We start from the raw sequence: 27,456 nt of genomic DNA, 5'->3' as shown, positions 1-27,456 counted from the left end.
TTGTCGTGTCCTAAGTAGAATGTCTAAAGTTGATTATTGAAATATTGTTACCTTCAGATTTAGTGCTGCCCAACACTTTAGCAGCCCTCTAAAGTCCAGTTTAGATGGTTCTAATATTGAGAAATGTAGGCGTCGTTCTGGTTTTAGAAAAAATTGTGCTCATGGTTGTGTACATTTAGCTTATTGCACACATTTCCACTAAAAGTTCTCATATTTAAACACCATTTTTGTTGAACCTACATCTTTGAAGAAGTAGACTGAAGCTGCACAGTCAAGACAAGACCCACTAAGCCCCAGATCTCTTAGTCCAAGAAAAAGTTCATTTTAATTGAGTTGAAATGGAGAAAAGGCATACATCTCAAAGACAGAGCCACTGTGCAGTGGCTAAGCAGCCATTCAGAACCATGCAATTCTTGAGAATTCTATGTAATGAAGATACCGTGCAGATTAGAGGTTGAGGTAATGATCAAATTTAGAACAGGAGAAACAGACTGCGGTCCAGCCTGAGACCATGAGTTAAGGCCCAGATTCAAGGCCACATTTAAGTGCAACATCAAGACTTCTAACTATGCCAAAAAGGCACAATATTCTTTAGCTGTAATCAACTATTCTTCAAGTCTATAAAGCAACATGACTCATTTTTACCACTATTTTACTAACTGTTTACTACTTTAGTGACATCAAATACATATATTTTGACTAGCTGGTGGCCAAAGAAATGCAGGTGGGTTCGCCTATTGATTGCAAATGTTATGTAATGATATTCTTTTTGTATTTAGATTTCTCATGTTTTAATATGATCCAGGCTATGATACACTCACCTAAAGGATTATTAGGAACACCTGTTCAATTTCTCATGAATGCAATTTTCGAATCAACCAATCACATGGCAGATTCTTCAATGCATTTAGGGGTGTGTTCCTGGTCAAGACAATCTCCTGAACTCCAAACTGAATGTCAGAATGGGAAAGTAAGGTGATTTAAGCAATTTTGAGTGTGGCATGGTTGTTGGTGCCAGATGGGCCGGTCTGAGTATTTCACAATCTGCTCAGTTACTGGGATTTTCACGCACAACCATTTCTAGGGTTTACAAAGAATGGTGTGAAAAGGAAAAAACATCCAGTATGCGGCAGTCCTGTGGGCGAAAATGCCTTGTTGATGCTAGAGGTCAGAGGAAAATGGGCCGACTGATTCAAGCTGATAGAAGAGCAACTTTGACTGAAATAACCACTCGTTACAACCGAGGTATGCAGCAAAGCATTTGTGAAACCACAACACGCACAGTTTTGAGGCGGATGGGCTACAACAGCAGAAGACCCCACTGGGTACCACTCATCTCCACTACAAATAGGAAAAAGAGGCTACAATTTGCAAGAGCTCACCAAAATTGGACAGTTGGAGACTGGAAAAATGTTGCGTGGTCTGATGAGTCTCGATTTCTGTTGAGACATTAAGATGGTAGAGTCAGAATTTGGCATAAATAGAATGAGAACATGGATCCATCATGCCTTGTGGTGGTGTAATGGTGTGGGGGATGTTTTCTTGGCACACTTTAGGCCCCTTAGAGCCAATTGGCCATTGTTTAAATACCACGGCCTACCTGAGCATTGTTTCTGACCATGTCCATCCCTTTATGGCCACCATGTACCCATCCTCTGATGGCTACTTCCAGCAGGATAATGCACCACAAATCATTTCAAATTGGTTTCTTGACCATGACAATGAGTTGACTGTACTAAAATGGCCCCCACAGTCACCAGATCTCAACCCAATAGAGCATCTTTGGGATGTGGTGGAATGGGAGCTTCGTGCCCTGAATGTGCATCCCACAAATCTCCATCAACTGCAAGATGCTGTTCTATCAATATGGGCCAACATTTCTAAAGAATACTTTCAGCACCTTGTTGAATCAATGCCATGTAGAATTAAGGCAGTTCTGAAGATGAAAGGGGGTCAAACACAGTATTAGTGTGGTGTTCCTAATAATCCATTAGGTGATTGTATAGTATGTTTTATCTAACCAGAATTCACTTTTTTAGTGTAGGTGCATTCTCTTAATGAGTAACTGCATGGCATTAAATAATGTTCCTTTAATTGTACATTTAAAAATGCTAACTTAAATAGCAAAAGCTGCATAGCATGATACGGTCAGTTAAACAAAGCATTAATACAATATAAAATAGACGAACAAAAATACAGACAGACCTAAAATGATACAAAACCATACTTAAGTATGGTAAAAAAAAAATAGTACAATTTGAATACATCAAAATATGTTTAAATGAGCAACCAAAAGATGTTTGCCTGCTTACAGTGTTGCTGCAGCATCTTTGGACAACGTTAAAGATTGTCTGTATTTGAAATCTATAGTAAACGTTCTAGTTTAGTTTAAGACTTTTACAGGTATTTAACTCAACACCTGGTTTCTTAATTTGTGTAAAGTGCTGAGTTCAGTTATCAGTGTATTGACGTTAGTGAACCAAGCAAACTCTCACGGACAGCAAATAATTATAAAGAAATCTTACGTAGGTGTCCTAACAGAGTAAACACAGATTAGTTAATCACATTAACTATCATGATTTTAAGCTGGCTATTTTTCTTTCGAATGTCACTTGTTTTGATTTCTCAAAATGTTTTGGAGGTATGTTTAACCAATTATGTTTAACCCTTCTGTGATTTGGTCCATATCTCTCTTTTCAAAAGCCAGACAATGTCCTTTTAGTTCAAAGAACAGATCACAAGGGCAATACCACCGTCAAATCCAGACATGACCGATTATGTATGTAATGGCTGACTCTGAGCTTTATCCAATTAGATTGGAGGATAAAAATAAATGTCTAACTGTGGTAGAAAACAAGGGTGGAGTCCATGTAGGTGTTTTCTGTTGCCCTTTTTTCAAACAGCATGTAATTACAGCGGTCACAGGTTGAAGCCACAATGCGTGAGATTAATGATTATTGAGGGGTTGAGTTTCTCAAACGTAGGATGAAGGATTCACCCTAATTTGCTGCAATACTTCATCCTCGTATCTGAACAGCAGGACACGTTATTATGTTGTTATGATTTGCACATGACTATTTCTGAGCAGAGCCAAAGTTAAACCATTAATCAGATCAAATGTTCAGTTTGTGACCTTTGTAAATCACAATAACATTACAGCTAAGCTGTGATCATCCCAAATACCTTGTTTGCTTATTTAAACACGATATCATGGTAGAACAATACATTTACTATAGTAAATACACCAAGATTAAAAGTAAGTAAAATTCTTGATCTTACGCACATTAATGTTTGCATAATATTTTACATAGTAATGTTGCGGTATAGAGCATAAAACGTGGATAAAAAAAGTATTCAGTGAATAAATATAAACTTGTAACATAGACATTATTAATCTTCTAGTATGGTTATATCCTTTTTGTACTTAATGTGTCCACACATCATGTCACTCTGAGGGCCATGTTTTTCTAGGACCGGCTTTAGGTGATACCTAAACAAAGAACAAACACAAAAGTTACGTTAGTTACCACAATGGTAACCTCTGTATTTCTCACCAGAATTATACAATTTCAATTATTACATCAATTTTTTCATTCATTTTGTGAAGCACATCAGATTTTAGTAGTACATACTTTCGAAATAAACATGAAATCTGAATGCATACTATTTTCATTCTGAAATGACTATCCTTTTAATCTGATGTCCATTAGGTTGCATGGGCTATTGGGTAATGGTAACCAGTAATCAAACAACTATTTAGGCATTGCTTCAACAAACTCCCATTCACATCTGGCTTCATTTTGGTGTGTAGCATTAATGACCCAATCAATCCCAAACTGCTCAAATCAAGACTCGCCCTACATTTTACTGAATGAATATCTTTATTTTACTTATATCACTTTAACAGGTTTTGTAAAGTGACCATTAAAAGTAATTAAACTGCTTGTTCTACTAAACATAAGATGACTTACTTCTGCCTGTGTTTTAGAGTAGTTCATGTGGGCATACAGTAGAACTGCAATGTCATTGTGGGATGCCTCCAGGGCAATGGAGAGAGCATTACTGCCATCCTAAAGGAAAGAGGCCAAAGAGCATACATTTAACCATAATGCATTCTTTTGTTGAATGCTTTAACACTAGAAACCAAGTCCCCCGAACATTAAGGGTGTGACTTATTCTGTGACATAATTTTCTGGAAAACTTTCAGTACAATATCATACTGTAATGGAACAAGCGACTGCATTGGATTTCAAACATACACTATTACTTTGGGCCCCACATACTTTATATGGCCAACAGGAAATGACTTTAGGACAATAAAATCAAAATCTTAAAATACACCATTTATCTGCTTCTTATGGAAGCTTGTTTCCGCCACAGAATAAAAAATGACAGTTATTTTAGCAAAAAAGTACAATAAAATTATAGTACAGTAAAGACTTTTCATCTCAATTTTTTTTGCACAATTGTGTGATACAAACTCGCAATTGTGTTATAAAGTCAGAATTGTGTGATATAAACTCACAAACGTGTTATAAAGTCAGAATTGTGTCATATAAACTCGTAAACGTGTTATGAAGTCAGAATTGTATCATATAAACTCGCAAACGTGTATTGTAAAGTCAGAATTGTCATATAAACTCGCAATTGTGTTATAAAGTCAGAATTGTGTGATATAAACTCGCAATCGTGTGTTATAAAGTCAGAATTGTGTGATATAAACTCGCAATCGTGTGTTATAAAGTCAGAATTGTGTCATATAAACTCGCAAACGTGTTATGAAGTCAGAATTGTATCATATAAACTCGCAAACGTGTATTGTAAAGTCAGAATTGTCATATAAACTCGCAATTGTGTTATAAAGTCAGAATTGTGTCATATAAACTCGCAATCGTGTGTTATAAAGTCAGAATTGTGTGATATAAACTCGAAAATCGTGTGTTATAAAGTCAGAATTGTGTGATATAAACTCGCAATTGTGTGTTATAAAGTCAGAATTGTCATATAAACTCGCAATCGTGTGTTATAAAGTCAGAATTGTGTCATATAAACCCGCAATCGTGTGTTATAAAGTCAGAATTGTGTGATATAAACTCGCAATCGTGTGTTATAAAGTCAGAATTGTGATATAAACTCGCAATCGTGTGTTATAAAGTCAGAATTGTGTCATATAAACCCGCAATCGTGTGTTATAAAGTCAGAATTGTGTCATATAAACCCGCAATCGTGTGTTATAAAGTCAGAATTGTGTGATATAAACTCGCAATCGTGTTATAAAGTCAGAATTGTGTCATATAAACTCACAATCGTGTGTTATAAAGTCAGAATTGCTTGGTATAAAGTGCCAATTACGTGTTATAAAGGTCATATTTGTAAAATACAAACTTTTTAAATTTAAAATTTTTATTTTATTTTTTACTCTTGAGGCAGAAACAAGCTTCTATATAGCATTCAATTATAATATTGAAAATAAAAATGATTATTATGCATGTTTAACCCAAAGTCTTGTTGGTTCAATCAAGTATGACAAGCTTTATGTCTGGTTCAGATTACACAATTTTTTTGTCTGTTCCGATAGTCACTGTGTCAGATTACGCGATTTTGACTCCTAAAATCTTGTCGTGTCATGGACAAGACACATATCAGACTACACGTTGCTTTCTGACCAGTCATCGCATGCCGTCTTTAACGGCGTGCGTGATGTCATCGAGAAGGCGAAACTAGTAGCGAGTGAAATCCGGAAACGAACAATTGATGAAGCTGTGAGTGTTGTATTGGCTGTCCTGTGTTCAGAAAAAAGAAAAGAAAAAAAAAAGAAAGAAAACCCGAAAATGGACACGTTCCTGGATTGCCAGAAGAGGACAGTATGGGCTGTCAATCCTCCAAAGAGAACTTGAGGTAAAATATTGTTTTCTTATATATTTTTACTTTTAGTTTTAACTTTAACACCATCGTCTCTCTTTTGTTTTGCCATTTTTGAAAGTTGTGTACGGAAAAGCTTCTGTGCTCCTATTGGTCAACCTCATACATGTGACGGAACCGTTGTGGACGACCGTTAAAAACATTAAATATGTTAGTATTTTTGTCGTGATGTCGTGAAGCATCGCAGACGCGACATAGGTTGTCACCCACTATGACAAACTATACGAGATGATACGATCGAATATACGTCCTGACGGCCGTTGTCGTTTACGAATCCCCTCGACACCCTACGTCAAACGTATCGTGCCAAAATCGGGCTAAAATCGTGTAATCTAAACCAGGCATAAGATGGCTTTATAATAAGAATATAACACTGAAACATTAGTCATAAGGAAATAAAAAATAATCATGGCTAAAATTTCTTTCTAGAATTGGAAGGTCAAGTTGAGATAATCGCGTTGTGGAATAAAAATTTCAAATCTAGTAGGTCATCCATGTATTCATGTCAGAAATAGCGTGTTCACCTTCATTTGAATGTTAGCGTGACCAACAATTTAATTCATTATCCCAGACAGCAACATAGTGTCGGCCCACATCTTGTACACATAGATTCCACACGGCCCGAATCTGGGCTGACACTATGTTGTTGTCTAGGATGGCTTTATAGGATACAGTATTGTCGTGTACAAATACATCATGGTTGTGTGAAGGTATTGGTGGGGTACTCACATTGTCCACAACGGAAATGTCACACCCCGGCTGTTCCAGCAGCAAGGAGACGATCTCAGCTCGACCGTGTTCACTTGCACACATCAGAGCAGTGGAGCCCTCGTCATCTTGGATGTTCACGTTTGCACCACAATCAAGCAGCGCTCGCACCATCTCCTGCCGCCCATGACTCACGGCCAGCATCAAAGCCGTCTGTCCTGCCTACAGACAGGCCGAAAGATAGGAGCGTTTAACTAAAGGGTTTTTGTCTGGCAATCAATGCATCCCTTTCATTCACTTACACTCTAAAAATGCAGTAATCTGTGAAAAAAAAGCACAAAAACTGATAAATAGTAGCCCCTAAAGACTATTTAGACAATTAAACGGGTTGGTATTATGCCCTTTTCACAGTGTGAATGAGTTTTAGCTCAAAATAACCCAGAGATATTTTTATATAGCATGTTAAAGTCACTTTTTGAGGGTTTGCAAAAACGCACCGTTTTGTGTCTGGCCCTTTAAATGCAAACGAGCTGCAGCTCCTGACACAGAAGGCGGAGCTTCAAGAGTGTGTTCAAGAGAGCAATTAATATCCTAAAAACACATTTTGATTGACCCTAAACTTTTCAACGGTTGTGTACATGTATTCCATATTGAATGGAGAGCATTCTGTTACTCCTTTAGCAAATCTTTCCACCAAATGAGTTGAGAAATGTACAAAAATGGAAGCCAGCAACTTGAAAAATAAAAGTTCCAAAAAAGGGGGTTTCCATTGAAGAACTATTTTTGGTTTCCCAAATCATTCAGTGAATAGTCTTTAAAAGAACATTTTGATATTCTGAAGAACTTTTTTTCACTATAAACAAGCTTTGTGCAATGGAAAGAATCCATGGATGCTAGATTCTTCATGGAACAATAGATAAACCCAATAACAAACCTTCATTTTTTAGGAACGTAACTTGAAATGTCATTCTCAAATTAGCAGAGGATATAATGGCAGACGAATATCTAATTAACCGGATGACTTACTTGGCTCGCCTTGGCATTGACGTTGCCCAGACGGAAGAGTTTCTGGACGACTGCCATGTCGTCCTCTTCCTTCACTGCTGAAAGGGCTGCCAGCATCACAGCTGTATATCCGGCTTTATTTTGCTGATCAACATTGCACATGCCTGCACATGAACACACACAAAGCTAAATATGCATTGCCTGAAGTTGCCTGTATTGTAACAATGTCTCAAACATTGGACGGCAGCTCAATACCATAGTGTACGCTAAAAGATTATGTGTATTTCAGTTATCTTTAGTCAGATGCATTTACTTTATGACAGTGCCGCAGATGCTGTCAATTGAAACTGTATGTGAAGGTGTGAACCAAAAAGCCCATACAAGGCGTATGGCCCATAGAAACTTATAGGTGATTCAATTGACTTATACCGCCAGACGGTACTTCCAAAGTTTTAGCACAAAATACTCCACAGATATTTTTATATTGCATGTTAAAGTTGTCACTTTTTGAGGGTTTGCAAAAATGCACCGTTTGTGTCTGGCCCTTTAAATGCAAATGAGCTGCTGCAGAGGGCGGGGTTTCAAGAGCTTGTGTCTATTAGCAGCTGCGATTTCCTCACACAGACACTCTAAAATGTCAGAAACTGTTCTGCCTTTCATGTTTAAACTGGAGCCAGTCAAAGATGGAGAGACTCAAGAAGAAGTGACAACATGTAGAATGCAACAGGACATCTCTGAATGGTTAGTTGATGAATTTATGTTGCTGATGTGGAGTTAACTATCTTCAGTTAGCATATTCTGTCATGTAATCTATTTGTATAGGAACTCTTGTGACATGCACACAGAGTGACTTTCTATTACATGTGAAAAGATGGATGCTAAAGTTTGAGCTGACTCACAAATGAACTCCTATAAAACCACTTTTCCTCTTCTCAACATGGATTGCGTGTTCCCGGGGTGGGATTTATGTACATTTTAGGGTTGGTGATGTTACTAACCCGGAGAGGAATGTCTTGTGGTTCTTACCAGCCATTTGTTGTAGTCCTTTTCTTTAAAAGCAATTATCTTCCTTTGCTTTGAACTTTGAGCGCTGTAACTTTGGTAATGTTGTTTATGCTCAAACTGCAACATTACACACTAACTAAAGTTGGAAAAGTGAAATCAAACTTTACCACCCCTTTAAGATTCTTCGAAGACCAACATGCGATCGATTTTTTTGAACTGTGTCTTTATCATTATCATCCTTGGCACAAACGGCCTTTATTCAACTGTGCTAGCTGCATATTTTAAGGACCCCAAAAGTTCTCAAACTTAAAGCAGCATTATGCTATTTTTGAAATTTTGCTCTCGAGGTCCCCCTACAGTTGGGAAACAGTATTGTCTTCTACTACTGTCGTAAAAAGAATGAATTCAGGAACTCTATTAGGTACTGGTTGTTATAATCTCATGTTATTCTGAAAAAAAATTCTATTAACCTGTGTCAAGCAGCAGGTCTACAACGGTGAAGTTGGAATGGGAGACGCTGTAGTGTAACGCAGTGTTGCCGTTGCCGTCGGTCATGTTGACTATGTGTTCTAGAAGGATGGGGGAGACCTCTGAGAAAGCCATCAGGTAATTTGACACACGTAATGGCTGGATCATCTTTGCACTGGAAACTCGGAACCACTCCAGCTGAACGGTATGAGTGCTGGACAACTGTGGACGTTAACAAAGCAACATTAAACTTGATAGTTCACTGTAAAGTTTAACTGGAATGAATTGATTCATTTGGAATGATAACCACAATGTGAATAACATGTAATATGTGTCCTACCACTTCTTTACTCTTCACTGTTTTGGCTCCATCATTAAGGTGGTTCTTCACAATTAGACAAGCCTCACGCATTTTGGCACTTAGTTCAAACCTGTAAGATAATGTCCATTTAGTGTTGTATATATATATATGTGTGTGTGTGTGTGTGTGTGTGTGTCTATACTTAGGCTATAGTGTTTCTCTGATATTGCTTACTGCACATTTAAGGCAAACTCCTTTTTTATTGATATTTTTTGGTATTGAATTAAATATATTTCTCAACTTCATCCACCATCTTGGATAAAAAAAAGATTTCACTGAGTTCAACCCAAAACATTCTGAGATTGTTTTTTTCAGCACTGAGCGACGTAGTAAAGATGAGTCATCAATATTTTAGGACCTCGTTTTTTTGCTTAAAATTCATTTTTAGGAGTAAGCTAGCAAAGAGATTAATTTAAAGCCGAGACATGTGGACTAGAAGACAAAACTGTTTTGTGATCATTGTGAACATCTCTGTCATCACAAAAATGAACTTACTTTTCCTTCACTTTGTCTGCCTGATCCTTTAAATCTTCAGTCCCAGCTGGCATGTTTTCATCACTATCAGTTTCATCCACATTTATATTCATGTCTTCCTCCGATGTATCCTCTAGAGCTGCCTCTTCTTCCACGCTGCTGTCTGAACATGCACCAGCCTCACTTCCATCAGAGGAACTCTCTTCATCCTCTTCTTCATCTTCTTCACTAGAAGTCGACTCATATCTGCAAGAATTTAGGTGGAGAAATTCAGTACTGGAAGAGGCAAGTTGAAAGCCAATTTGTTACTTGGCATTCGAATTATTTATTATAATTCATAAAAGTAATTGACTTTTATCATATTGTTGCCATTTTATAAAAGCAATGAGATCGTCCTCACTGCGGAACATGGAATCCATGGGGAGGAGTCGGATCCAGATCCAACTCCTCCCACCTTACACACACCTAAACCTAACCAACTCCGCCCCCTGATCCCTAAACCCAACCCTAATCCTACCAATCTCCACCCATTGGATCGTGATCCGACTCCTCCCCGTGGATCTCGTTCTGCAATGAGGTGCTACTGAAAGCAATAGGCGCAGTCGATGACTTTGATGTTATTATAGTAAAGGCCTAACGATATCGCATTATTTAAAAATCTGCTCTAGCAACTCACCCTCCATTTAGAATTCCAACGAACTTCAAGCTCTTTTTGCCACCACTGGAAGCTGCACCAGCACCACTCCCATCCTTCCTCTTCATGATAGATTTCAGAGGGCCTGCAACTTTATTGCAAAGAAATCACTCTTGAAGGGGTTTTCCAGTTTTATTTAAATCAACATGAAACATTCTCAATACTGTTGAGATAAATGATATTACACAAGTAATAAATGTATGGTTGGATTTGATTTTATCCATTCTAAATTGACTGGATTGTGCCATGACTTGTTGTGATTGTGATTACATGAATGCTAAGAGGCTCTAAAGTCCCAGTGAAATCAAAAATTTAACCTACTTACTTTGTTAGCGCATATTACTGGTCTTCTGGTGAACAATTAATCTGTGCAAGTAAATCAACCATGGTACCATTACCATGGTAATCTTTAATCAAAATCTGAAAAGTTACATCTGGTCTGGAATGGTGTCTTTTTCTGATGACGTAGGTTTGACGGCTTGGGTTGGGAAACGCTTACCACTCCCCTCAAACCGTTAGTCTGCTATGAGCGAGAGATGGACAGGAGGAGCGCTAGAGTAAAACCCTGCCTTTTGTTCAATATTCCGTTTCACTTGGAAATACGTCATAGCACTGGAGAAAAGTCGTTTGCAACTTCCGGTTCATGGGGACTTTAAATTATTGCTGTGTTTACTACTGGCAACGTGTTAGAGTGGCTGCATTACCTACAACAGTACAGTACTGCAAAAGCGGAGCAATTATCTTAACAAGGCCATTTGTTTTCTTTGGAATAACTGTGCATAGTATGAACATTAACATGCTTTAAGAAATTTAAAAAAATTCTGTTGACATTTAAAAACAACAATGCTTACTCTCTGCAGAAGTTGTCTGTTCTTCACTGTCTTGTGTATCAGTGACGTAGAGACATTCCCACTGGATACCAATGCTTACTAACTCCACAGTTTTCTCCTTTGAAGATTCCACAGGATCTGTTTGAATGCTTTGGTCATTTTTTGAGACGTACTCCGGGTCAGTCACATCTGGAAACAACACTCCGACTGAACAAACTTCAGCTGGACATGTTTGCAGTTGGGTATTGACTGTCTCTGGTTTTGCTATTGTCTCTTTGTCCAACATAATCTTGGACGTCCTCTCAAGTTCCTGAGCCCTTAAAGTTTCAAGATCTTGGCTAGTCTGAGTTAATCTTGTCTCAAGAACCTGGATTGATTCTTGTTGAAATTTGATTGTGTGCTGCAGGTTATCAATTTCTCGTTCTGTCTCACTTTTTAGCCCTAGAAATGACTCTGTTACCCAGACTGCCACTTCTTCTGTATCCACTCCAGTCTGAATTCCCTCATCATGCATGACAGTAGCCTCAGTCGCAATAGCTGCATGACAAACATCAATAGTAGTTTCGACAGCAGCATCCTTGAGTGCTTGACGGTTGAGGACTATCACAGACTCAAGTGGAATGTCACTACCTACTGCTATGGATATTTTTTCTACAGGAGAGCTGGTTTGCTTGTTATCTTGTTCATCACTTTTGCTTTCTGGCCTTTTATTCCAAGGTGAAGGCGATGTTAGGGATCCTGGTTTAACGGCTTCGACTACTGAATCAGTGGAGACTTGTAGTTTGAGCGTTGAATCAAGTTCTTCTGTTTTCTTTCGAAGTTCCAGAGCCAACCTTTCCTTTTCTGCACGGATTGTGGCAACTTCTCTTTCTAGAGCTGCTACTCCTTTCACTCTCTCTTCCATCTCTCTCAGCTGCCGAAGGGCTGTGGCCATCTGTTCCCGCACTGTCTGAAGCTGCACAGGAGGCAAAGTTCCTGAGTTGGAGGCTGGAGTGCTCCTTCCAGATGTCTGAGGACTTGCTCTGGTCCAGATCCCAGAAAGGGGGGTCTGCACAACAGGAGATGTCTGTAGCAAGTGAGCATCTGAAGCAAGCTGGGAAGAAGCTACAGAGAAGTCCCTGGCTTTGGAACTCACTTTGGAAAGGTCGGACAAATTGGAGCCTAAACCATTTGAAAACTGACTCTGCTCCTGTTGCAGACGGAGGCTAGTTTCAAGAAGTGTTCTCTCTACCCTAGGGTTGCGTGGTGGAGGTGGTGGTGGCACTTTGGACCAAGTAGTTTGACTGGGACTGACCACTGGTAATGGAGAAAGTGGTTGGGATTTACTAGGTGATGTAATTGTGCTCTGGAGAAAAGGTTGGTTAGTCTGGCCATTCTCACTGGTTGTTGAGGAAAGGGATTCAGTGGAGGTCCATCCACTGGTCCGACCCCCAATACCCAAATTCCGCTGGTGCCCGCGGTCACCCCGAGATCCCCTCCGAGGGTTCACATTAGCTCTACGAATGCTGTGTCCACTCTCGATTTCTTCAACATACTTGAGAAAATCAAGGTCCAGCTGGAATCCGTAGGGTGTCTGTACAGAATAGGAGCCACCTTGATCTGTTTCTTCCTCAGTAGAGCAATGTAAAGGAGCACTCAGATCTGCAATGCAAACATAACAGATGCTTCGTTAATCTTGAACCAGAGATCTATCGAGAGCAGCAAAACATACTTACTTGGGAGTTTGGATGTTATGTGCACCGATTGGGTCATTTTAGGGAGCCTTCTGTTGCCCCTCAGAAGACAAATCAGCACACCTGCAAACAAAAGACAAAATTGACATGCCAAAGTTTTGAGCCAAGGGTAGGTCCTAATCCCCATTCAAACAGCGTGTTGATCCCGGGAAATTGCCAGAACGCCTTCTGTGTGAACGCAAACATGGCCCGGGATTGATACCGGCATCGATGCCGGGTTGGGCGCCTAGTAACATTGCCGGAATCAGTCCAGGAACGCGCGCTGTCTGAACAAAAGCCAGGACCAATTGCCGTAAGGCAGACTGATCTCATGAAATAGTGTGTGTATGACACGCCAATTCGTATTTCCATTTTTGGCGTGCTATCAACACGCATAAACACTTTTCAGTGTGTTTATGAACGACGTTGACTTAACGTTATTACTGTATATATAAATATATGACCTACCTCAACCCCGTCCCTAAACCTACCCGTCACTGGGGTTAATGGCATTTATTTGACGGTGTGTACATAGACGCGGAATCACTCGGACGTTAATGGCGTAGACATACACGCGGATAGCTCAAAATGCGTAGAGATAACACGCCACTAGAGTCGAAAGTCATGATGTCATGTTGCGTAAGGGGTGTGTCATAGTGATGACGCTCGTGCCATCGCGCGACTCTGTTGCTTAGAAGAAAGTTTGTAATCGTCATCAACAAAGAAAGGACGAACAAATGTCTACAAACTGGAACGAAGCAGAGACCAGGAGCTCTTCACTATCCGTGCTGAAGCTGAGATCGTTCACCAGCTTTGGGGAACGGTATGCGTGTGTACATATTTTCGACGCGTATGTTACACGTCTCATCCTGACGTCATGTGTCTTTCTTCGATCTTCATGGGTTGTGTGTGAGCGCACTCACAGATCCCGGCAAATCACTCGCAGTGTGAATGAACCGAAATCAAACAATCCCGGGTCAAATGCCGGGTCACATTATCCATGTATTTTCAGGAATCTCTGTGTGAAAGGGGCTCTAGATTGTCATAACTGACATGGGCTAATAGGTAATGGTGTTGATGCATGTATTATTCAGTCACAGCAATGATGGATAAGCCAAGATGACAGTTTCTAGCTGAAACATGCTCTGGTCTTACATCATTGTAATAGTTGTTTTTAGACTGCACACATAGCCCTGAGGTTTTTGTGATCATATGAATATTGTGGTTAGCTCTCCAGCGAACTTAATGCGTGATGGGTCATTTCAAAACAAGATTTGTCTGAGAAAAAAATACAGCTTATAACACGTAAATTGTGTACCTTATTGTATACCCTGATCTTTTTATTTTTGTAGTATAATGGGTTATGCATTACTGTTAACCCTTAGATGGCCTTTGTGCGGCTGAATGTATAGTGTTTCATTGCTTATTGTTCCCAGACACACCTGCTTTTCTCTTTCTCTACTGTTCATTTTCGTTTTTTGTTCTGTTTAATATTCTGTTTTAAATTACAAAATTGTAATTGTGGTATTGCACACTTTTAATATTGTAGCATTATTAATTTTGCTGACTGATAAATTGCTTGTCTTAAAGGGATACCCCATTTTTTTTGGAAATAGACTCAGCCTCATTTTACAACTCCCCCAGAGTTAAACTGTTCAGTTTTACTGTTTTTGAATCCATTCAGTTTCTGGCGGTACCATTTTTAGCATAGCTTAGCATAAATTATTGAAGTGGACAGGACCATTAGCATTTCTCAAAAAAAAAAAAAATGACCAAAGTGTTTCGATATTTTTCCTATTTAAAACTTGACTCTTCTGTAGTTACATTGTCCACTAAGACCGACGGGAAATGTAAAGTTGTGATTTTCTAGGTTGATATGGCTAGGAACTATACTCTCATTCCTGCATAATAATCAAGACACTTTACTGCCGTACCATGAGTGCAGCAGACGTAATGATATGACACCGCGCCTGAAAATAGTCCCCAGCTTGGTATTAGCCTATTTTCAGGCACTGCGTCATAATTCATATCAGTAATTATTAACATCCAATATATTGTAGCTCTATATCATGTCACATTACATTATTATCTTACTATATCTCATATTACTCATATTAATACACTCTAAAAAATGCTGGGTTGTTTTAACCCAATTTTGGGTCAAATATGGACAAACCCAATTGACTTTATGCACAGCTGCACTACTTCCTGAACTTAAGCTAGCTCTTTGTTTCCTGTCTGCTACACTCTAAAAAATGCTGGGTTGTTTTAACCCAATTTTGGGTCAAATATGGACAAACCCGAAATGTTGGGTTAAAAATGTAATGTAAAAATTTAACCCAACGGCTGGGTTAGTCCATATTTGACCCAAAGTTGGGTTAAAACAACCCAGCATTTTTTAGAGTGTATTATTGGCCAAACTTGATTAATTCAGGTGTGTCTGATTATTGTTGCCATGACTACTTAGGTCAGGCACACCTGAATCAATCAATTTGACCAATAATGGCAGACAGGAAACAAGAAGCTGGTTCAGGAAGTAGTGCAGCTGTGCATAAGGCCAATTGTTGGATTAAAAAATGCAATTTATAAATTTAACCCAACAGCTGGGTTTGTCCATATTTGACCCAAAATTGGGTTAAAATAACCCTGCATTTTTCAGAGTGTAATCACTCATATTCTGCACATCCTTTAGGATGCTAAATGTCAATACCAACGGACAGAGCAGGCCATGGAAATATAGTTAAAATACACACACACACACACCCTGACAGAGGAGGGGAAGCATGTTACACATAACTGTTTTCACAGAGCCCCAGGCACATTCCACCAGACACTTCCTATTTCACACAGTGCTAATATGACCAGGCTCGGACATGTCATTCAAGCACAAAGACTCCACAAAGGCAGCGAACGGCTTGAATGCAGGATATAATCAGCAGACCAAAAAAAACAGAAGCACTATACTGGTTTAAGTGGTGCTGGCAAACGCCGTGTCTAATTAAAAGCATACTGAGTACTGTTTGATCACATTTAACAGGCAAACTCTGTTTTTCCACTGACTGAGCAAAGTAACAGTACCATGTGGAGACTGAACCCGAATGCTTCAATGTGTTTTGCATTGGACAAACTGACTGTATCTGGCGCAATGCAGCATGTTGTCCATATGGCTGACCAGGTTTCCAGTCCCTGCAACTACTACAGTCTAGCCTGTCAACTCAAAGCGCGTTCTCTTGATTTGCAGCTTGCAGGACTTCCCCGTCCCTCCAGCTGTGAGCTGAGAGGTATCACTGTGTTTGCCTGCTGGTAACAGCCTAATTACAAGGCAAGAGGGGAAAAACACATTCCTGTCTAACTCCAGCGCCTCTCAACCAGCATGCTACAAACATGCCAGGCTAACAAAAACAAAAGCGTATCCAGCATTTGACAAGGAACTGAACATTTACACTACAAGATGAAAGTTTGGACACACCTACCCTTTTTCTTGTCATTATGTTTTTACACATTTTAGAGGGGGAAAATATCAGCATTTTGGAAACATCACATCACAACTATACAACATAACACAAATGGAAGTATGGAAATTATGTATCGACTAATTTAAGCTTCTCCGAAGTCACCATCCCCAGATTCCAACTCGGGACACTTGGACATTGATCCAAATTCATGAGATAATTCCTGGGAAGCATTCTGAAATGAAGTTTCCACGTATGCTGGACACTTGTTTATATTTGTCCACTACACCCTAAAACCGTATTCTGGACAAATGTGGGCAAATTAGTTTTGATTTATTTTTAAAAAATAATTCCCTTGATCTGAGCGGTACAAGACTTGGCTACTTTTCCCAAGTTTGTCTCCTGAACACACAGAATTTTTTTGACTCAATTCTACAATGTTAAGTGGGTGAAAAAAACTCATTAATCTTGTACTTGGGTCAAAAATGGGCATAGAAATGAATGGGAAAAACTGTAATTTAAATCTAAAATAAGCCAAAATAAGACACCAGGTGACAGCAGAGATGAAGTCACTTCATCTTTTAGGTTTTAGCTCTAAGAACTGATATTTTAATGTAGTTAAAACATTGTTAAAAATAAAACATAAAAATAAGCATAATTTACATCGAAAATATGGTACTTTTTGAAGTAAATAAATTCAAAAATACCCAGAAAATAAAAAATAACACCGAAAATAGATAGACAAAACTTTATCGAAGACAGTGATATAACATTTATAATAAATAAAAATTACACCAGAGTCCTTTATCCACAATTACAGGATTAAGGGCTATAAAGTGAATACGGTTTGAGGACTACGTGAGAAATCTTTTGATTTTTTAAAGAAGACGAGAAGCATAAGTTCAAACGTTTGAATGTTTACAAGTCAAATCAGAAGAAATCTGTGTTCTAACCCTGTCACTTTCATTCTTTCACTCAGTTCTGGTCCATAAAAAAATAAGAGCTTTGTGAATAACATTAAACACTTTGAACATGGGAACAGTGACTTCTCAGAGCAGGCAAATAACTGGAACAAATCTTTCACTGTGGTGTTGTCTGAATGGGAGTCATGTTTTGAAAGTGACCTCATAGCACTCCCTCCCGTTTTCCTGCAGAGGAAGCAGAAGGTCTCTATTCCCATTATATGTTATGTGAACTCTGCAGGCTTGGCAAGGTCACATCTTACTTATATCAGGGCTATTTGTATGAGTGGGCAGTCCCATAAAAATATGAGAGGAAACTGTGTCCAGTCACATGACTTTTAGGAACCAGTACACCAAACCATTGTCATCATTTATGCACATTCATGTTGTTTGAAACCCATGTGACTTCCCTCAGTAGAACACAAAATTAGATATTTAACAGAATGTCCAGGCTTCTCCTTTCCATATAATGGAATCATATAGTTACCAGAGGGTTTCAAACCCCAAAAAAGAAACAGTAACCACCATAAATGTATTCTATACAACTTGTGCGCTTCATATATTCTGAAGCAATATGATGGGAATGGATGGATGGGAAGGGAATAGTTAGAAGCACAGGCCATTATATATGTTTCAGTAAATTACTTCAATGTTGTTGTTTATTGGCTCTCAACCTCATTGGTTCTTGCGTGTCACACGCTCACATTTGAGCTTCTGTCTTTACCATATTTGATGTGCTTTATGCGTGTTAATCATCGTTTAGATGTGAATTAAATCTGTTCAGGCCATCATATATCTTCACAATGCTTGGATTAATCTGCTCAATTCATATGGATATGGACCTTTTTGTATTGCCAAAGTTTTGGTTGTGTGGACTTTCAGTTGAAGAAAAGAAACTTCTCTTCTAGTTCACTTTGAAATTAATTTTTGATATGTTTTTCGCTTACCTCAAGGGCATCCAAGATGTTGGTGCCTTTGTTTCCACAGTATTTTCAATTTTGATATTTTTAGGTCAAACCAGTTCTTGTCTGTCAGTCATATAATGCAGGTCTATGGTCACCACCTCAAAGAGCATACACAGAGAAGTCCAAATTAAACATGATTTAATGACTCCTAAATGTAAGTACACACTGATGGCCTAAGACACGAAACGAGCGGTTTGTGTGAGAAAACGAACAGTATTTATATCGTTTTTACCACAGCCACGTCCAAGTGATCTGAGGGCATGGGCACTTTGTGGCTGTGGAATTATACTATAATTATAATTATAATTAATAATTAATACTGTTCGTTTTCTCACACAAACCGCTCGTTTCGTGTCTTAGGCCATCAATGTGTACTTACATTTACGAGTCATTAAATCATGTTTAATTTGGACTTCTCTGCGCATGCTCTTTGAAGTGGTGACCATAGACCTCCATTATATGACTGACAGACAAGAACGGTTTGACCTAAAAATATCAAAATTGAAACTACTGCGGAAACAAAGACACCTACATCTTGGATGCCCTTGAGGTAAACTAAAACATACCAAAAATTAATTTCAAAGTGAACTATCCCTTTAATTTGTGTTTGGAAGACGAATTAAAGTAAATGATGACAAAATTTTCGTTTTTGTGTGAACTAAGAAGACTTGGAGTATAGAGCACATTTATATGGAAACATGATTCTTTTAGGGCATTTGTCATTTTGGAGCTCTGTAATTACCTTGTTTTATGTAAAAGCATTCTGCTAAATATCAGTTCAACATATGAAAATTATTCATCTTTGGAATTATTTTATAGCACTTCATAGCGCCCTTGGTCTTCATGATGTTAGAGTCTTCATTTTTGTGTGGACTGTTCATTTAAGCTACAGAAATACAGTGCATTGCGTTATTGTTTTACCAGTGTCCCAGCCTGCGCAGCAACACAGCTGCTCTTTCCTGAAAGGAAGTGGGCCTGACAAGACCCCAGGGTCTCCAGGAAAAGCAGCCATTGTCTTTCAGGACAGTGAGAGACATTGCTAGACATTTGATCAATATAGCGAAAGCTGCTTCCTCAAAGACCAGGCTAGGAAAAATAAACAAGGAAACGAAGCCAGTGCAAATGCTCTAAAAACGACATCCCTAGTGAAATCAGCTAAATTTTCAGGATACAAAAGCTAATGTTTAAACTTTGTAGATGCTCCAGGAAATAAGATTTTATTTTAAAGACCAAAACATGTTATTCAGTGAACGTCAATCACAATGATCACGCAAAATGCACGTCTACAAACTTCACTCAACATGAATTAGCTTTGAAGATGGCTGAATCGTTTTACTGTAATCTCATATCAGTTCACATCTATGAAAGAAAAATATTGATTAAATGATAATAGAGGTACATTTTTACTAGTCTCAGCGTCAGACGGCACACACAAAGTCTGTTAACTGAACATCTGACTCATTTTGCACACAAAGAAATGGTTAGTTACAAAACTGCCAGTTCAAAACGGATTAGCTTCGAGGGGTCAGGGCGAGCCATTTACAATTAAGAAATGTAATTTTAACAAACATTTGCAAGTTGTTGCTACAATAAACGCTTTTGAAATCACTAGATTTGCCGGTTTGAGATTCGTGGCATCAAATATTTTAAAAAAGATTAAATTTAGTTTGAAGCACTATTAAATACATATTAATGAGCACAACTGTATTTTTAGGTTAGTTAATTTTTTGTAAAATAGAGTGATGCAGGTATGACGTCAGAACCCGGAAGACTACTGTAATTCGTCGCTGTGGGATCCTATGGGATTTTATAGTGGGGTTTTTCGATTTATGTGTAAAACAAACCCTAAACATAACAGGGGTGGTGATGGTGCAGTGGATAAGACACGTGCCTTTGATGTGAGAGACCCAGGTTCGAATCCAAGGTGAGACACCAATGTGTCCCTGAGAAAGACACTTAACCCCTAGTTCCTCTAGATGTATGCAACCTCTGACATATATAGCAATTGTAAGTCGCTTTGGATAAAAGCGTCAGATAAATGTAATGTAAATGTACATAACTTGATTATACTTTGACATTTCATTTTTGAAAATGTACGTTTTTAAGATAAGACAGCTTGGTGTGTGAGTGCGTGCAGTCTACATTGTAGAACAAAACATCAAAGTATCATCAAGTTATGTTTACCAAAGGCTTTATTTTACTCATAAATTGAAAAACCCAACTCTGTAGGAAAATCAGCGAACCAGCGGGTGAATTGGACATCCGGGTTCTGAGGTCATACCTGCACCACTCTTTTGAAAAAGCATGTAATGCTGCACACAGAATTATAAAACAAAACTGCATTTATCTTTGTATAAAATGAAACACATGCCAGCATGCCAACACATCGATTGTTTCATGGAAAAAAGTTTTTGCTCTGTTTTGCTGAATTAAGGAGTTAATTATCTCAGAATTACGAGATAGTTTTTCATAGAAAAAGTTGTTGCTCTGTTTTGCTGAATTAAGGAGTTAATTATCTCAGAATTACGAGATAATTTTTCATAGAAAAAGTTTTTGCTCTGTTTTTCTGAATTAATGAGTTTATTATCTCAAAATTAAAAGATAATTTTTCATGGAAAAAAGTTTTTGCTCTGTTTTCTGAATTAACGAGTTAATTATCTCAGAATTACAAGATATTTTTTCATGGAAAAAGATTTTGCTCTGTTTTCTGAATTAACAAGTGAATTATCTCAGAATTCCGAAATCATTTTTCATGGAAAAAGTTTTTGCTCTGTTTTCTGAATTAACCAGTTAATTATTTCAGAATTACGAGATATTTTTTCATGGAAAAAGATTTTGCTCTGTTTTCTGAATTAACCAGTTAATTATCTCAGAATTAAGAGATCATTTTTCATGGAAAAAGTTTTTGCTCTGTTTTCTGAATTAACAAGTGAATTATCTCAGAATTACGAAATAATTTTTCATGGAAAAAGTTTTTGCTCTGTTTTCTGAATTAACGAGTTAATTATCTCAGAATTAAGAGATAATTTTTCATGGAAAAAGTTTTTGCTCTGTTTTCTGAATTAACAAGTTAAATTATCTCAGAATTACAAGATAATTTAGTGAATTCGCCTGTGGCTAAGCCACGCCCTAGAATGTAGATTGACCAATCACAGCGCAGCCAAGAACGAGCTTCCACAGAGGTCTGACACTTTTTCACAACTCTCATTGACTTTCAACACAGGCGTCTCATATTTTTGGTCTCGGCAGGCTATTACCATCGTAGTTTTATCAAAAATATGATTAAACGTTGTTTCCCAGAGAGGTTGGATGGGGGAGTCCGTTTTTTCCCTTCCCAAAACCAAAGTCAAATCCTGACAAGTTTCGTCTTTGGATTAAACTTAATGGACATCCTCAGTCAGCTAAACCCCTCAAAGATCAACAAGCACATCTTTTTTGCTTCTAACCTTACTGTGAAGTTATACCAGTTAGACCGTGGATGGACCATCATTATGTTACTGTGTTAGTGTGGGGCTATTTTGAGCCTTGTTATTGGTATAAACTAGCGATTTCTTTTTACTTAGTTAATGTCCCCAGTACTAGCATTATACGCTAAACAGTTTATTAGAGATAAAACCCTTTACATTCGATTATCATGAAAACAAATCTCAGAGAACGGTTGACTAGGTACCGATGTTTTATTAGACCAAAGGTTCATTTTGTGCCGGAATTCTCCTTTAATTCATAAAAACAGTGTGAGAACATTTTTTTTTCAAGAAAAATATATCTCATAATTCTGAGATAATTAACTCATTAATCAGAAAAACAGAATAGATTTTGTATCCTCAAGTGAATGCAATACGCTTCCGTACAATCCGCTTCCGTAAGCTGCTGTGACACAGTTTGGTCAATAACAGCAACATCCTTCCATTGTTCCTAAAAGCAACTTCAGAAAATTGACTCTTTCTGTGAAAAACAAAAAACTCATTTTAGGCCAGTAAGACACTAGTGGAGTCAACAAGCATCACTGCTATTACTACTCATCCTCAAACATCGGGTTATGTAAATTTCCCACACTGTGCGTGCTATAAATAGGGCTGCACGATATTGATGAAAAATACATTAAAACACTGTATTAAACGTACACTGATTCTTATTAAAGCAACAGAAGTTATTTAATCAAGAGCAGTGAGTGTCTCATGTCTTTTGTTTATGAGCCCAGTTATTGCAATCCATTGTGATATGCATATTGCAATACATAAGTTTGATAGCTAAAACATGAATAATACCTCAAATTGTGCAGCTTGTTTAGGAGAAGAGTGCTATTACTTTTAAGAGGACACGTTTGAAGTAGGGAACCCAGTCACAGACACCAAAATGCCATAGATACTTGAGGTTGGGCACTTTTGACTTGTAGCACTACAGGCAACAACGTAGCATGCATAGTAGGCCTGTGTCAGTATTCATTATGACAAATCTATATACGAAGTTGTAATCAAGCTTACCTCTACATCTAATGAATAGAATGTTCAGTTCATTATATCTAGCACGTTATGTGTGTTTATTCTTGGCCTTGACAAGCTGAAGGTTGATCTTACATGAGTCTATTTACAACTTGATCCTGTCAAATTCAGGTTAGGCATAGCTCTCCAATAACAGTATGTGACAGTATGCTTCTTCCACTTCATAGATCATTTCAAGTGTCAAGTAGTGCAAGAGAGAAAGTTTGATAGTCGCCAGGGGTGTAACACTACACAGGAGTCACAGTTAGGTACGTACCTTGGTTTTGTGGTCACGGTTCGATACGACTTCGGTACAATGCAAAAAAATGGTCACACTTAAATTTAGTGTCCACCTCTCACTATTAACTAACTATTAACTATAACCTTTGTCTCAATAAACCCATAATTACAGCTTATTAGTAAGTAAGGTTATTAAGTTTAGGTATAGGATTAAGGGATGTAGAATAAAGTCATGTAGAATAGGTATTAATACGGTACTATGCTTTATACAGTAGTAACAGACAATATCCTAATATGCTAATAGGCAACTCGTTAATAGTGAGTGCGAGCCTTTCAAAGAATACTCCTTTGTCCGTGTGTGCAGATGCATTCGACACATGCACACTATCTAGGGGACTTGTTTTCAAGCGCTCAAGTCATTCCCTGCGTCCCAACTCGCTTATTTGTACTACACCCTAACTCTTTTTGTGAAGAAAAAGTACATACTTTTGAATGTGTAGCAAAAGAGTAAGCAAACTTTGGGACATACTATCACGTCATCTGTCGCGTGCCGTGCCTTGTCACGGTTAAAATCCTCCATTCAATCTAATTTGATTTTCTACCATTTCAGAGAGCACGTTGATCTACCAGGCGTGGATCTTTCATGCGGAGACTCTCCTCGTGTTTGCAATTTGAATAAATGATACATTTAAAAGGTAATGGCTTAACGTATCTTTACAAAAGGTCACAATGCTGCTGCAGATGCAATATAATGTGGACATTGGACAACATTGAATAAATTCATTTTTGTTAGGTCAGATACTGATAATTAATCACTCAAAGCTCTTTATATAAACCTCTCAACATAACTCCTCCATGTCTGTAGTTTCTTAACACTTTTCCCTCGTGTTTGTAGTTCTGAAGGAATCCTCGTCCAACGCGCGATGGGTTGTGGGCAATATCAGCCGTTAGAGTGTGCATCGATCTACACTTCGGATTCTGACCGGAAATAGTAGACCATCCGGGTATCTTGGAAACACTCATTTCAACATACTACGCTTTGGGACGTACTAATTCTATTTTCGAACACTATTTAGGATGGATAGTATGCGAATTGGGACGCAGCTACTCGCGCATACGTTGTTCTTCCTCTGCTCTTTTTCCTGTTATGACAGTTAGCAAATGGCGTTGCATTACCAAGTGCGCCACCTTTTGGATAGGTGTGTGGATTCTCCAGTGACTATGACTCATCTGACTGCATACACGTTGACGTTCAGGGGTGCGTTTCCCGAAAGCATCGTTAGCCAACTATGGTTGCAAGTTCCGTCGTTATTTGCATAGTTTAACGAGTCGGTGTTTCCCGAAACCATCGTTCCAACGAACATTCGCAAATAGCATCGCAAAGTTGTGTGGTTTGAACGACAGCTCTCGACCTGTGGTTAGAGGCATCGTTTCTATATTGCATCACATTTGGACGTAATAAATCCTTATCTTGAGCAAAATAAGCAAGCTGACATTCAGTACAACCGGTGCCTTTTATTTATAATACATACAAATGTAATTTACGTCTTTTAGTTTTGCAAAAGATTTGAAGTAACGTGTTTGAAGAGTGCGCATGTGCGAACGTGCTCTACTATGTAAGAACGAGCCAAATATTGAGTCTGGTAATAAAGCAAAACAACTGAGAACAATTAGAAATAGTCCTCAAATTACATGTCTGTAATTTATATAAAACAAATCTAGCGTTAATTGGATCTCAAACCGTTTCATTAAAAGTAGTTATTACTCCACCACGTGCGAAACCAACGTGGTTGAACGATACTTTGCAACAGTGGGTTTCGGGAAACAGGCGTGACTAGCTAGTTGATTTTTCCAACGATGCATCGTACTATGGTAGTGAAGCAGTGAACTACGTCGTTGTACGGGAAACGCACCCCTGGACGAATACATACCGTAACACCCCTAATAGTTGCACATGAGTTTGTGGAATCAACAAAGACAAGGAACATTTGGAATTCTCTGCCTGCATTTTGCTAACTTCATGCCAGACGTAACTACGGAATTGATGTCCCCATCCCTTCAAACACACACACACACACACATACTTCATGTCTGCCAACCCGATGTCACTAAACCCTAGATCACTAAATTCAATAATACTAACTATGTGAACTGTAAAAAATTGGCTGCTTTGAAAGGCTCATACTGCCACAAGTTTCCTATACATCCAATTGTATTTTCTTCACACTGGCTGCAAAATGGTTCCTTTCTGAAATCACTCTCATGTCACCTTTTTTTAAGAATTGACGCAGTGATTATTGTTGTGCTAAACCTTCAGATAACCTTCATGTGGAGACTAAATAATACCCTTCACCGACTTTCATCGAACTCCATTGTATAATTCTCTGCATCTCTCCTCTTTCCTAGCTTTACCTTCTCAGCTGTCTGGCATTTCATATTATGAATATTGTTGGCTATTTGACAAATTGTTTTTGTTCCTCTTTTGTAAGTGGCTTTAGATGCAAGTATCTGCTAAATAGATATAAATGAACTGTCTCAGAACAGATCAAAACAAACACAAAACTATAAGTCAAAGACCGATTTCAAATGTCCTATGCTGATGCCTGTAAACATACAGATAGAAAGGCACCAACTTTGTGATGTGCTAATTGGTTTAACGTTTTCAGACAGAGCTCTGTCTCCCAGGCTAGTACAATGTTTGGTATTATCCACACATACCGACAAATAATGTGATTTAGAGGAAGAGAAAGTCTCTAAAACATGCTGCTGTGAACACTGCAGGGTCTATTCGCCTGTAAACAACTTATACATATTCGGATGAACAAAGAACTATTGTCAGGGAAGTGAGTCAAATCATGTCCCACTATTTAATTAGATTAGATTAAGGATGAGATTGTATTAGACCACATTTTATAGTGAATCAATGCAAAGGAGCAAAAGCCAACCTTACTTACCATGGGGCACACAACAATCAGTTTTTACTATTATGATATGATATGAAAGCACAGTATATTTTCTGAATGTATTCTTTACATGTATTCGACTTAATATGTAGAAGGAGAAGGGCAAGTGGAGGGGCGACCCAGACAGGAATGGCCCAAAAATAGAATCATGAGACCTGAAGCATGTGATTCTTTAGTATTTTGGAGGCAAGTTTAATTTTCAAGCTGGGACAATAACATTAAACTGTATTGTTAATAGTAGTTTTGTCAGCCGAGAACATATGCAATGCCATCATGTTTAAGTTTGAACTGTTTTCTCCCTTTGTTCCCTTTGCAATCATTATTTTTTTTATAATAATATTTCATTCCAAGTAATGCACGCTTAAAGAGACTTAGTATGCATGGTGCAAAACATATCTTTTATTCATTTTTTTTTGTATTATCATGCATCTTTTTTTTTTCTTTTTTTTTTTTGCAATACTGTTAATTTATGGCATGTTTGAATACAAATTAAAAACCTGATTTCTGTGACATTATTTTTCTTACACTAAATAAATCAGGTTCATTTTTTATTTTAATAAAAGAAAAATGCTTCAGATAAGGGTTTGAGATGTAACCCTTCCCTATAGTTTAATCACTCAATAGCTTGTTTGGCACCAAATGTTACTGATAAACCTATAATCTTCCCATTCATTTAATACATTTGCAAACACAAAAACTAAATTAATTTTAGCTTATATGGGCCTAAGATATCTAATAGTTCTCCAATTAGAAAATAGGCAACTAAACGTGCCAAAAAAATAAATAAATAAAAAGTCAAAGAGGCATAAAGTCCCGTATCTATATCTCTCATGAAGGCTGCGATACAATTTATTAAATACCAAAGTATGGCAGTGACAGCCAAGCTTTATCATTGTTAAATCGATTATTTTAAACCAAAACCTATCTATCATCAACGTAAGAACAATCTGGTTCTTAAAGAAACAGCGCTGATAGTCTGCAGACTTTTCGGAAGTCAAGAAAATGTTCTTACCCTTTGGGTGAAGTTTGCTATTTAGTTTTTGTTGCGCTATAACAATCCGGATATGTGCTGCTTTATTTTCATCCGTCAGACGAGCAGTAGTTAGCGTTCATTCCGAGTTGGTGAATTATTAACGGTGTGTGGCGGGATCCAGTTGAAATAAAGTGTTGAACTATCGCTCGCGCTCATGGGCGGCGCTCGTGTCTTCTGCTGG

General features: G+C 38.1%; 1 protein-coding gene and 1 long non-coding RNA gene across 2 annotated transcripts; one reads left to right on the top strand and one right to left on the bottom strand.

The window, feature by feature from the left end:
• Window positions 1–228: 228 nt before the first annotated feature.
• Window positions 229–2,816, top strand: LOC148973636 (uncharacterized). The gene is made up of 2 exons (XR_016146450.1): window positions 229–459; window positions 1,053–2,816. It is a non-coding gene; the product is annotated as an uncharacterized LOC148973636 (long non-coding RNA).
• Window positions 2,076–27,456, bottom strand: kank3 (KN motif and ankyrin repeat domains 3). The gene is made up of 11 exons (XM_039683050.2): window positions 27,255–27,456; window positions 13,183–13,263; window positions 11,489–13,108; window positions 10,620–10,728; window positions 9,965–10,189; window positions 9,449–9,539; window positions 9,111–9,330; window positions 7,657–7,799; window positions 6,652–6,852; window positions 3,972–4,070; window positions 2,076–3,490 (listed from the first exon to the last, which is right to left on the bottom strand). Exons 2-11 carry the CDS (start codon window positions 13,217–13,219, stop codon window positions 3,446–3,448), a joined length of 2,790 nt encoding a protein of 929 aa, XP_039538984.2. The 5' UTR covers window positions 13,220–13,263; window positions 27,255–27,456; the 3' UTR covers window positions 2,076–3,445.

This window comes from Pimephales promelas, chromosome 14 (genome assembly GCF_988280905.1).
Source record: "Pimephales promelas chromosome 14, fPimPro1.hap1.1, whole genome shotgun sequence".
Taxonomy (NCBI): Eukaryota; Metazoa; Chordata; class Actinopteri; order Cypriniformes; family Leuciscidae; genus Pimephales; species Pimephales promelas.
Note: the sequence above shows the minus strand (reverse complement) of the source record. Positions and strands in the feature narration are given on the sequence as shown.